The 13,959-nt window shown below is 36.3% G+C and overlaps 1 protein-coding gene across 1 annotated transcript; it reads left to right on the top strand.

The window, feature by feature from the left end:
• Positions 1-8,768: 8,768 nt before the first annotated feature.
• LOC121323288 (ras-related protein Rap-2b) lies at positions 8,769-10,823 on the top strand. Its single transcript, XM_041264260.1, has one exon. The coding sequence runs from the start codon at positions 9,050-9,052 to the stop codon at positions 9,599-9,601; it is 552 nt and encodes a 183-aa protein (XP_041120194.1). The 5' UTR covers positions 8,769-9,049; the 3' UTR covers positions 9,602-10,823.
• Positions 10,824-13,959: the final 3,136 nt, after the last annotated feature.

The raw sequence follows: 13,959 nt of genomic DNA, 5'->3' as shown, positions 1-13,959 counted from the left end.
ATGTGGGTTTGGATGCTGATGATATATGCCAAGTGGCAGATCAATTGCTTCATCGGTTCCTAAGAAGATTTGTTTGTAACCTTGTTACCTGTCATGTCAGAACCTGATCATTCACACAGCTTCAAAGCAGCAGCAGTTTAAAGTTTTGGGAAGAAAAAAAAATAAAGTAAAATAAAAAAAAACAACCAAACAAAAAAAACCACCTTAACAATAGGCTTCCCAAGCCTTGCTTGGAAGCCTAATTATGTAGCACATATTGATATCAAATAAATGCCAGTAGCATATTTTAAGACCTGTCTATGCTTTTGTTCAAGTGGGACCTCATAGCTATGTTTGTATTGTTTAAAGCTTGGGCTTTTGTTTGCTCTTGGCACAACAATCTGGGCGGTGTTAAAACTTGTATAAAAAAATTACGCAAAGTAGAGCACTGCTGCTCGGATTGCAGAGAGAGTCATACAAATGCTGCTGCGCTAAGTTGCCAGGAGGAGAAAGGCTAGAGTGATCTACCTTCATTTCGTCTGCAGAACCACAGGAGCACTGCAATGGCCTTTTTGAGTTCCCTTCCTTTTTAGGAAGAAAATCAGCTATAGATGATCTTGAATAATGCTTCAAACATTTAATCGCTACTTAATTTAAAATTAACAAATACATTAAGCACAAGGGTATATTTGTGCTCTTGTCCTCCAAGTGTTTATATTTCTAGCTATATCTTTTATGCCACATAGTCATGTAGTGAGTTGTTGGCAATGTATTGTAGGGCAGGCTGTTACCTTTTCCTTGGCCAGTAGACGTGCATGTTTGCTAAAGACAGGAATCTAAATCTAATTGACTGCCCTGTTCCTGGCAAAAGTGCTAGACTGCACTGCCTTTTGATTAGTTCTGCTGTTCTCACCTTCTTTTTATCTGGTCCTCTCTGTAGTGCTAATGAGTTGCTAAGCCTCTGTATCACAGAAAATCCATTTAACAAAAGTAATACACAGTCGTGCATGACCACCTCCAACAGAATGGCTAACAGCATTTTTAAAGATACAAAGCAGTCCCTGATGTTAGAAAATCATGTAGATGGTTTCACCCTATTTAGGATTACTACTCAATGATGGTCTAAAAAAAAAATTAGACTACTTTTTATTGATAATTATTACTATCTGGCATAGAAAAAAAAAATCCATTATGTACTTGTAATTTTTTTTTGTTTTGTTACCTTGTGCTATTTAGATACAGAAATATCTATGCAGTAATCTCTTATTTGTGCTGCTAGTGCCATCTAATGTTTATTAGGCTTCCAAGCAAGGCTTGGGAAGCCTATTGTTATTGTTAAGGTTTGTTTTATTTATTTATTTATTTATTTTTTATATTATTATTTTTTTTCTTCGTAAACTTTAAACTGCTGCTGCTTTGAAGCTGTGTGACTGATCAGATTCTGACTTGGCTGGTAATAAGCTGGATACATTGGCTGTCAGATTCTGAGAAAATTGTGCTGCTGCGTCCCTGCAATTGGTGCTGTGACGCTTTTTTTTTGATAAAACCTTTTGAAATCTTCTTCTTGGGAACCGGTGAAGCGATTGATCTGACACTTGGCATATATCATCAGCATCCAAACCTGCATCACGTTTACGAAGCAGACGTTGCTGTGTTAAATTTTAATGTCAAAATGGCTGCCACAAATCTTAACAAAACGCGCCCCTAACAACAATCTGCTTCTGTTTGAAAATCGTTTGACCAATAAACTCCAAAGTTGGTAGTTATCGTCCCAGTAACAATGATATACAAATATGTGAAAATAGTGAAGTTTTATAAAACAATATGGTCACCAGTTATACATTTACATTTGAAATTTAAACCTGTGTCAGTTGACAAACAATTTACTTGACTAACTCCAAACTTCACAAGCATCTTCCCTGATACCGTATCAATATAACTGACTTTTCAAAAAATGGTATTGACAGAAACGAAAATGGCCGTTTGACACATTTTTTTAGAAACCTTTCGAAATCTTCTTCTTGGGAACCGGTGAAGCCATTGATCTGACACTTGGCATATATCATCAGCATCCAAACCTGCATCACGTTTGCGAAGCACAAATTTCAGCGATAAATTTTAATGTCAAAATGGCTGCCACAAATCTTATCGAAACACGCCCTTAACAGCAAACTGCTGCTATTGAACACCGTTTCACCAACAAACTCCAAACATGGTATTTATTGTCCCAGTAACAACGGAATACAAATATGTCAAAATGGTTATGTTTGATAAAACAAGATGGCCGCCAGGTGTACGTTTACCTCTGAAATTTAAAACTGCCTCAGTTGACAAATGTTTTACTTGACTGACTCCAAACTTCACAAGCATTATCCTTGACACTGTAGCAATACAACTTACTTTTAAGAAACTGGTGTTAAACCGAAATGGCTGTATGACTCCTTTCTTCTTGAAACCTCACAAAATCTTCTTCTTTGGAACCGATGAAGTGATTGATCTGACACTTGACATATATTGTCACCATGCAAACCTGCTTGCAAAGCAGAAGCTGCTGTGATACAATTCAATAGTAAAATGGCTGCCACAAATTTCACCGAAATGCGCCTTTAACAGCAGACTGCTTTTATTTGAAAACTGTCTGACCAACAGACTCTAAACTTGGTAGCATCATTCTGGTGCCAGCGGAATACAAATATGTCAAAATTGTTATGTTTCGTGAAAGAATATGACTGCTACTCCGACATTTTCTTCTTAGATTTAAAACTGCTTCAGTTTAAAAACGGTTCAATTGACTAACTCCAAACCTGAAAACCATTGTGACTGTGTGGGAAAAATTTACATTTTCAAAAATGGCATTTGTGCGTTAAACAAGATGGCCATCTGGGGCATTTTTGAAAAAAAAAACTTTCAAAATCTTCTGTGGAACTGTTGAAGTTGGTAGACGGGTACCGATACTGTGGCTTGGGAGCCGTAAAACTGCCTGGTAGTTCTAGTTATATGTATCTGTAACAGAGCGAGTAGCTCTGTATAATGTTTATTTTTAGCACTGGGTCTGCCCATTTGCCCCTGTGTTATTTTGTATTCGTTTATTGTTTGTTTATTGTATTGAGTTTATTTTTTGTATATATGACGATGCAGCTGTGCGGTTGTTTTGTCATTGTTTTGTTTTTATTTTGTGCTGACAGAGACGAGATTGGCAGCCCGTCCTCTGCCAGTTGCTAATTTAAAACCTCGTGGTAATGAATGGCTGTCGGCTAGTGCGTTGTTAAACTAGCTGGCTGTCACACAATTAATAAACTTCTGCAGATTGTGGACGAGGGGTAATAGAATAATTACAAACGAGAACGACAGCGAGAACGTAAAACTATACATGAACAGTGAAGGCGATTTGCCCAGCCTGACCTGGAGTTTATTATTTTGTGTTCATGATTATTTTTGTAAACCTTTTATTTTTCTGCTCTGTGAGCAGTGTCTTTTTGTTTAAATATTTTAACTGATTTTTGTATTTAAAATAAAACGGCGCTCAGTGCGTCTTTTTGAACTGCAGTACCTGCTGTTTGTTATTCTTCTGCCTTCTGGTCTGACGTCACCGCAATGCCATTTCCTGTCACAGTATCATTAAAAAGAGTGTATGTTATAGTGCTGTACAAAGTTTAATATCAATAGCTTCAGAATTATCTTTGGTAATATGAGTGAAATTCTAACTCAACTCTTGTCAGACAGTCTGTTTCTATAAATATACATATAATATAAAATAGAAAGTCATATGTTGGCTTCTGAAAGGGTCTTAATGAACAGAATGCAACATAGTATTATGTGGTTGTCAGTTTGATGGCCCAGTGGTTAGGTCTGGAAACCGAAGAGGTTAACTATCGTCTTTGAAATGTGTTGTTGGGCGTTGATATCAGAAGATTTATTTCAATTCACACGTTTTTAAAGAGACAGACCCAACCTTTTCACAACTTTTATTTAAGTATCAGACGACCGCTGGAAATCCATTTATCTTGCCACCCACTGCAGTCACTTCCCATGCAGGTATAAGGACCCTGTGTATGAGCAGCACAGCAAGGCTCCGGACTGGGGCTGAATCTGTAGTGCGGTGACAGGAGAAATGGAGCCCACCAGGTTCAAATTGAAAATAAACTCGTGGTTTGTACATCTTTCAATATTTATCAATACAACAGTATATTTAATAATACACGGAAATTAAACTACCTGTATATAAAACATAGGTGGAAAAAATACTATTCTTCTCCTCATCTGCTTCTTGTGTTACATTATTAGGTTGTATTTTTTGAAACTTTTCTTTAAAAAAAAAAACTAAACAAAAAAACAGGGAACTGGTTTAGAAACAGTGGTTTTCACTGTTAATTACAACATAGCATAATTTCCCCCAGCTACTGCCATCTTGCTTTAGTCAAGTTATTTATATCATAAAAGACACGAGGGCTGCAAACACTTAAGCATATGAGATGTTACGATGTGTAGGATCTCTTCAGTTTTAACCCTTTTATATACTGGGATCACCCAGTTTACTGCAAGGGCTTTCAGTAGTTTAATACTGTTGTCAAAATAGCTCATAATGAATTATAAATTATAAGAGAAAAGACAAAAATAGTAAAGTATGTTTTGAAAACCTGAATAGTTTTGGAAGGGTTACCAATATTGAAAGTACATTCTGTTTCAGTTTGCATAATGAATTGTGTTGGTGAAAGCCTGCTTGACACTATCAGTTAACGGTCTGAAACCTGCCACAGTTGCAAAGAACACATCTGAATATATTACAAAAGGAATGCAAAATATATATTCTGTTGTCAAAATAAATATTCAGCAGGTCAATTACACTGCATGTTTATTTTAAATGTGTCATATAAAGATGATCCATTGGCTAATAATGGAAAATGATAAATTTCTTTAGAAATTTTGTCATTTTAAACTTTAAAGTATTATAATTCTATATGGAAAATTATATTTTAATGCTTTAAAAGTATGCCCTAAAAAGATAAAAATGTCTATCAGATATGTCTGACACATAGTGAACATTTAATTTAAGTATCACAGACATTTGAAAAGATAAAGTGCTTTTTGCATGCCATACTTGTAAAACAAAACAAAACAAAAAAATGTCATCCAGCAACCAGTACATGACAAAAACTATTTTTAATTACTGTCTAATCGTGTTGCCTTGCCTATTAATCTGCTTCACAGGTTCATGTCAGCTACTCTCTGAGGTGCAGCTGTTGGGGTCTGAGAAACAGAGACAGGATAGGAGTAGGGCTGGGGCTCAGCTACATCTGAATCTCATGGCATTAACACTAAACACCAATAGACCTGGGACAGGTTGAGTGTAATCTGTTATTGAAGATAAGATACAGCTTTTAACATTTTCAGTGGCAATTATGTGTGTGTGTAAAACGTGTTGCTGTTTTCAATGCTGCATGGTAGCACTAAAGAAGTGTGGAGAGAGTATACTCATGGTAACTCTCCAAGCTGTCAGTAATAATGAAAAATCTCTGCTCTGCTGGAGTCTGCTGTGATGAAGGGAACATCATTTTTGCATGTAACCTGTGTGTTGCAGGCAATGCAAGTAGATGGGCTTGTGCTGTAAATCACTACAGGAAATATTGAAATGTGTAAGATATGACCTTACCAACATAGAACATGCCACAAGCAAAATAAGTACTATTAGTACTGTAACTAGTTGATTTCTCAAAGACAACCAAATAGTAATCAGATGAACACGATTTTAAGTTAGGCTACTTTGTAACATTGTCATCTACCAGGACCATTCCGTCACTTCAGTGTTTTAAGCTTACTTAGGGTTCGATTTACTATAAACACATATACCACACCAATATTAACCCAGCAAAGGATTGAGCACCATAGACAGAAGCAATGTAAGTGTAAATGTAATTATGGATACATTAATATTGCAATAATTCATACGTTGGTTTTATTATTCTTATAAAAAGTCTCTGTTTTGTATTGTCACAGCATTGTATAATGTAAGCTACCTTATTTTAACCCTGGCACTAATCTAAGTGACGGAGCCAGATGATTATCACTAGTTTCTCCTTTTCAATCAGCTAATGATCGGTTTGCCTCATGCTGAATTCAATAGACTGGGTTCTAGTAGTAGTAAAAGTTATTAATGTAATATTGAGAATGGGTTTACAGCATTGTCTTTATCTACTTTCTTGCTTCCACTTTTTGAAACAGGATTGGGTGTTACCTTCTTCATTTTGAATGTGTCTCAACTTTTAAATCTGTCTGTTCTGTGAACTTGCATCGAGCATTGTTTCATATGTGACACTTCATTTTAAAGTTTCTGTTTTTTTACACCAGTTCTCTGACAAAACATTTTTTGTTTGATCCTCTGTAAATCAATGATGCTGATAATAGGAACTGTTTATTTACCACACCAATATAAACATATCAATATTTACCATTGGCAATGCTCGTGTCATGTAAATGAGATCTGCTCTGTATAGAGCCTGCATTGACTTAATTACAGTTCAAATGTAATGCATTAAATTAAAAAAAAAGGTCACTTTAAAGAAGGAATGTCACTGTTAGCTTTATTTGCATACTTTAGCTAAGCTATTTTAAGAAAAAGATTATCAATCAAGTATTTAAAAGTAGAGGACTTATTAGTGTTTGACAGATTTGGAGTGCTGCAGCACATTTTTGACTTAGCTTTCATTTTGATTCATTAATACCGATTTGTTGTTCTGTACAATAGTGAAGTGGCACTTTTATGCTTACATTGGAAGCGTTACCTCTTGCATTCCCTGTGCTTGTGAACTGACATCATACTTATGGTGAAAACATTTCTGCAGCCTTTCAGTCAGTGTGAAGTGAATTTACAGAACAAGTTCCTCATATGATAGAACCAGGGATACCTAATTTCAAATAGCTTCTAATGGGATTTCATAAATAATTCAAATGATGTGAGTACAGTACTAAACACCAAGTCACTACAATGTGATTTTACGTGCATGCGGCTGGCAAATCAATATTAGCACGAGTTTTCTCTTTGTTTTTTGTTTTGTTTGTTTGTTTGTTTGTTTTTTTGCCGCATTCACAAACTCCTAGTACAGAAGCAATATATCTGATTTTATGAGCGTAGCAAAGGTTTATGAGAGTGAATCCATTCAAGCAACTACATTCTCTTTAAAACTGGAATGCCTTAAGCTGATCTTCAATTTTTAAAAACAAAGGGTAAATACAATACAGAGAATCTAACAGACTATATGAGAGAGAGAGAGAGAGAGAGAGAGAGAGAGAGAGAGAGAGAGAGAGAGAGAGAGAGAGAGAGAGAGAGACTAAAAATATTATAGATTAATGAAACTGACTGTGGAACTGCTGTATTAGCATAGTGTATTGGGAAAAAAAGATCATCAAACAATAAATGTTGCATTCACACCCTTCATATGTGAGATAGTCATATCTGCTACTTTAACCTAAGCAGCATTATCAGTCTCGAAAATATTAATCTCCTCTTTATCCTTCAATCAAGATTTGGTATCAATGGACACAAAAACACCTTTAATTGAACCTGTGAGTCATCAGTAAAACTGTGTGGATTACCGGTGAATAATACAAATCCAGAAACTGACGTAAGCAACACACCTATATACCATGCGTGTTCTGGGAGAGCTACTACACGGTTGTTACCTTCACAAGAAGCCGCAGTCAACAGAATGCGTTGAGCAGGAAATGAACCTGCCTGCATCTGCAGTATCACCATTGCTTGTTATTCCGGTAGAGCAAATAATCGAGACTGGCTAAACGACTCGCTCATTTTTATACTGATGTACAGGGTGACTGGTAATGTTCCTCTGTTTATAACATCAATTAAATATTTGTTTGACCACTGTCATGCTGAGCTCCTAGAAAGTCATTATTGATCTTTTTTTTTTTTTTTTTTTAAGTTGTTGTTAAAGATTTGAACTGTATAGATTTGTAGCTTTCAATATATCCTGTAAGGGGGGACGGGACTTGACTGAAAGCGGGTGGAGGAGGTGGGTCGGTGGGATGAACACGACACAACCGTATTGCCCAAATTCTTTGAAATTTTGGGTAACTGTAGTAATTTGACATATGCCTGCGGCTTTTTATTTTTAAAGGAAGATTAATGTTTTATGGGTAGTTTGTTGCCTGACTTTTTAATACCAAGATACAGTTGCTCGAGGTGTGTCTAACTGTGAAATCGCAGCACTGTTTTGGTTTCCGGATGATCAAGTTAGCAGTCCTGGGAAGTATTTTGTAACTGTGAAGATATTACCATTAAAATCAAGGATTGCTCACAGAACACTCACATCACCTCTAGCTATAGAACAACAGTGATTAATTATGAACTCGCCTAAGGTGTAAGAGTTCAGGGTTAAAAACAAAACAAACAAACAGAAAGACAATTTCCTTTTTTTCACCCACAAAACCTCTAAGCTTCAAACTGCAAACATGTTACATATGCACTTTTAAATAGTGAAATAACTTCTCGCAGAACTCAAAATATAAATTAAAGAATTTCGTTTAATTCTCAGTAGTCCACAGTAGGCCATCTGTGATTTTAAAGTGGAGCTTCTGAACTGCATTAAATTCAAAATGTTGTTTAGAATGTACAGTAGTTTGATGAGTCGGTATCTCAACTTCTAAACTGTGGTGTAACACCCTCGGTTTCTGAGTTTCCTAAACATTGGAAACAATATCGTTACTGTCACTTTAAGAAATCGACATCGAGACATCCTCTTTCTGGTGACGTACGGACGCTGCGCCTGTGTCAGTGGGCAGGAAGAGAGTGTGAGTGCGCATTGATCACTCCTTACTCAGGAGCATTGCACAAGGAACCGCAGCTCTCAATATGTCATATTTCTAATGCTGGGGTACAGTCTAAGTCACCTCAGTCCTCTGACACTGCAAGATTGCACCCGAAGCCCTTGGACTGGACCGGACTAAGATTGTTTTCAGAGAAGTGGGGCTGTTGTCAGTTTGAAACCCATTGGACGGCCAGCGGTGGAAAGCGCAGTCGAGAAAAAGGCAAGGCAGAGACAAGACTGTTTTAGAAGCCATGAGAGAATACAAAGTTGTCGTGCTTGGATCCGGCGGAGTGGGCAAATCAGCATTGACGGTTCAGTTTGTAACTGGGTCTTTTATAGAAAAATACGATCCCACCATAGAAGATTTTTATAGAAAAGAGATCGAAGTGGACTCGTCGCCGTCTGTGCTGGAGATTCTCGACACGGCGGGGACTGAACAGTTTGCCTCCATGAGAGATTTGTATATCAAAAACGGGCAGGGCTTTATTTTGGTATACAGTCTGGTCAATCAACAGAGCTTCCAAGACATCAAACCCATGCGGGACCAGATCATCCGGGTGAAACGGTACGAGCGAGTGCCCATGATCCTGGTGGGCAACAAGGTGGATTTAGAAGGCGAACGAGAGGTTTCTTCTGGAGAAGGAAAAGCCCTCGCAGATGAATGGAATTGCCCCTTTATGGAAACTTCAGCCAAAAATAAAGCCTCGGTAGACGAACTGTTTGCAGAGATTGTCCGACAGATGAACTATGCTTCACAGCCGAATGGGGACGCTCAGTGCTGCGCTTCCTGTGTTATCCTTTAAAACGAGTTTAAAAGTTTAGCGAGTGACGTAATATTAAAAAATAAAACTAAGATTGGAAACTAACACAACTTTGTTTGAAAACGTTGAAGTGTCGTTGACTACGTGATCAGTATTCAAAGGTGTTCTATTGTCTTGCACACACACGTTATACACAATTATCCAAACCAGTGTTTACATGGCAGAATACTTGAATGTTCTGGATTTGCTTTTAAAGACTCGTAGACACATGCATTTGGGGGGAAAAAAATTGTGCCAGTGGTGATATTTATTTTGAAATGCATCGACACGTCTGTTTCCCTGGAATTCTTTTGCTGGGATTCATCAACGGTTGTGAATTATTGCATTTAGTTATCTCCGGAGGAACGAGAGAACGATACCACTGAGTGGCTAATTAAACAGCAGACCGCAACCCTCATTCAACCTTGCAGCTGCATCACCTGGGAGTTCAACTTTTGAAAGAAACCGGCAACATCACCGGACACAGCAACGTTTTCTGAATGTGGCAAAACATGTATCCAGTCCCAACAATTGCACTCTAACTGGAACTTATCTAACACTGACGCCGAAACAAGCTCGGAATAGGCAATATGGTTTCTGTGAAAAAAAAAAAAAAAAAAACAACAAAATTTATATTTTGTACCTGCTGCATAAAATGGGTATTAACGAAAATCAGTGGAATTTTCAACATGAGCTGTGAAAAATTATACCATTTTGTATGCTTAAAAAAACAAAAAAAAAAAAAAAAAAAACTGCTTCAGTTGACCAGTGTCCCCAAACTAGCATAAACAAGGACTTTTATGCAACGATACAGGGCCCTGATAGTCCAGTGTCTTGTGCCTTCCAAATCAGCTGTTCAAGTTAGTGCCAACTGCAAAGTAGCCACACAATGGAATTATATCGCAATCCACAAAGTACTTTAATTCCCCGTTGTTAAGGAATGTGTTTATTTCTTTTCAATTTAGCATTTTAAATCTAATTTTCTACCCCTGTTAACAGCTTAATTGATTGAAATTCGCAGGCCCTGGGTCCATCTAGTTATTGTTTACTAAAACACCTTTTGTTTTTTTCACCCTGGTCAGCAAAAGCAAAAAAAGGATTTTAACAAAATGTGATGTACCATTGAAATTCTAACCTGATTGTAATTTTAATATCAGACCAGCCTTTTAACAGCTGTCTGTATGTTTTGAAAGACTTTTAATACAAACAGCATTTTTAAAATACACTCTGGTGTTCTGTTTATTTATTATTTATTTATTTAAACTTTACAGGGGGTGTAAGTTTTTATACAGATTGCATTCATTTGTTTTCACTTGTGCTTTCTACATGCCCAAAAACATCCTACTCTGCAAATTTAAGACATGAGGGAACAAGAAACACTCTTGTTTTATTTCCAGTGAAACTTGAGTGACATACTTTGTCAAAGATTGAACTATAACATGTAGTGCATTTGGGTCAAAGTTATTAGAGCAACAAATTCAAGAGGTGTTTCAATATTACTTTCAAAATGAAGATTTCAGTGTTTTTTTTTTTTTTTCTGAATTTATACCTACAGACAAAAGTGCTGCTGAAAATCCAGAGTGTTTTTTTCCACCCATTCACAGACTGACCTTGTAAGGAAGCTGCTTTTAAACAATTCAGTGCTGCACCAAATCAGCTATTTTAATTTAAAAATGTGCTAAATCTTTTGAGATCTGCAAAGTAGACCTTTGGGGATGGGGATGTAGTTTGGCTAACCAAGATAACACTATTGTAGGAGCAATGTATTGTAAAACTTTTTTCTTAGCGATTTTGTTTTGTATGGTGCGGGCCTAAAACCTGTTTAACAACATGGACATACTCACAAGTTATTCTGCTTGTAACATAAAATGGTGAGGTAGAAATGTAGGCTTGTCCAGAAGTATTTGCATCTTGGATCGCAGTTGGTGTAATCTTCAGAAGCAGTATGTTATGAATTAGGTCCCAGGCTAATGGAAGTTCCTGTTCCTGTTGCAATGTGTTTGGTTCCCTACAGTAAGCTCAGAGGAAGTGTGTTACCTCACTTTGCAGCCGTTCTGTTTTTACAGATGTCCTGTTCATCAGATTGCACTTCTTTTACATGAAGAGGTTAAAGTTACACTTGCGTTCCGCTTCAAAGCTACATCTGCTTTAGTTGTTGGTTTTTGTTTTCAAACCAGACTTGCTTGTACAGTTGACAGATCAATATGTAGATTTGTTTTGTATTTTTTAAAATGACATTTTATCAGCTCATTATTATGACTTTAAAGTGATCTACAGCTTTTAATCATCAACATCATCATTATAATAATACTAAATAAAATCTATTTAAACAAAGTATGTAAAAGGGAACTATGAAACAACATAATGGAATTGTTTTTTCTTGTTGATTATGGCAGCAGAAATATTATCTACGGTAAATATTAAACTATTCATATTTTTAATTCTGTAGTTTTTTTATTTTTTATAGGCAGCATCAGGTTCTATATTATCTGTGTTACTTACCAGTATCTATGAATGTCAATATCTTTAAACTAACAAATAATTATTTCTACTTTTATTTAGGCTAATTTTATATTAGATGGTTTTAGTATTATACTAATATGTGCTTTTTAAACGGCCTTCATTTTTTGTAGTTTTTGAACTACTTCAGTTCACTGCTTCAGGCATTGCTAGGGTTGTCAAAGCCAGTCTCCCACAATCCTGCTTCATTTTACAGTTAAAGATAATGCCTGCTTGTCTGTTTAGTATACTGTTTCGTAGTTTAGTCTTGTGTGCATTCAGCTTTATCAGGAATCCTAATGTGTTTACTTTACATTCTCAAAACATAGCCTTAGCAGGAGGGTTACAGTACAGGCTTCAGTGTGAGCCAAAACAATTTTACACTGTAGATCAGCAAAAGAGCAATTCAAATGGGCATTGTTTTTTTTTCACATGGTGATTTTGTTGTGCTACCAACAATACACAAAAAGCATAGATTGAAGGAGGAGTGTACTGGACAAAAGACAAGTGTTAGCATAACTGTAGTTTTGCAGAATTTATTTGGAGAAAAATGTACCAAACCACTTGGCTTCACATCGCAAGTTGTATTTTTCTTTTCAGTTGATGGGTTTTTTCTATTCTTTCAAATAAATGTAGTAATTACTGTAGCTAAGATGAAGTACGTTTTGCATCAGGTTTATAGGGCAGTGGAAATATGCATGCCCTCAAGCCAAAACTGCCTGACCCTAGTTTGTGTTGCTGTATGTGAGACACTGAAGGTAATGTACCGGGGTTTCTTTTGTTGCATAAAAAAAAAAAAAAAACAGAATCTGGCCTTGAGCAGCCTATATTAAAATCTAGTCTGTTTCTTGTATTCTTTGCTATCATAGCAAGTTTTTTTTTTTTTTTTTTTAAATCCTGATACATGTGTGATTGAATTAAAAGCATCAACTTCTGGTCAGTAAGTGGGAATCCATGTTCTTTTTATTTTTATTTTGAGTATTTCCAGGGAGAACAGACAAGCCACTTTGATGGCAGAAGTGATAAGCATTGTTGACAGCAACATAGTATAATTTCAGTGTTCTGGATGTTTCTGTTGGTGCCTATTTATAGCAGCGTTAGAAAGTAATATGGACGTCAAATGGAAATGATACGTTTTGCATCTTCTTTAAAACCGTAGTCTGATGACAAGTAAAGACATGATGTTTTAAAATCTAAGAAAATAGTGTTTTTTTTAACCAGAGAAGTCACTTCTTTAGGTGAGAAGTGAAAGAGAATTCTCATCTGAAGAAAACAACCTTGGAATGAGTGTAAAATATTGTTATATTTAAATGTATAAAGCATTGAATGGCAATAAATATAACATGGTATGAGTTTTAAGATGGTTTGTACCTTGAGCAAAGTCATGCTATGACATCATCAAGCCAGTTTTATGGTCAGCTTTGTAGCCCTTTCAGGTTGGCTAACATGTCACAACATGCCCTAAATAGAAAACAAAAACTTTTACCTTAAGGGTATTTCAGAGGGAAGACAGTTCATTTAACCTAGTAAAAGTAACAGAACAAATAACACAATCATTACTTACCCTGGGCCTTGACATATTCAAGACCAATCAGGCCGTGATCCTCACAACACTTTTTTTTCTTCCCTGAAAAGTAGTGATCACAGTGACAAGCTGTGATCATTTTGGGATATTAAACAGGGTTGTAATAGAAGCCATCAGAGCAGATGAGAAGTGCATGGAATTGCATTAAAACTCAGTATTGTCCTGAATCCTGTATCGGTCCTAGAATGGTGTATACTCCTTTAAGACTGATTCAAGCAGAAGATACCTAAATTTAGAAAGACACAAAATCTGGTATTTAGTGTTCTGTGCCAAAAAA

This window comes from Polyodon spathula, chromosome 11, assembly GCF_017654505.1.
Source record: "Polyodon spathula isolate WHYD16114869_AA chromosome 11, ASM1765450v1, whole genome shotgun sequence".
Lineage (NCBI taxonomy): Eukaryota > Metazoa > Chordata > Actinopteri > Acipenseriformes > Polyodontidae > Polyodon > Polyodon spathula.
This window is presented reverse-complemented; position numbering and strand designations above follow the sequence as displayed.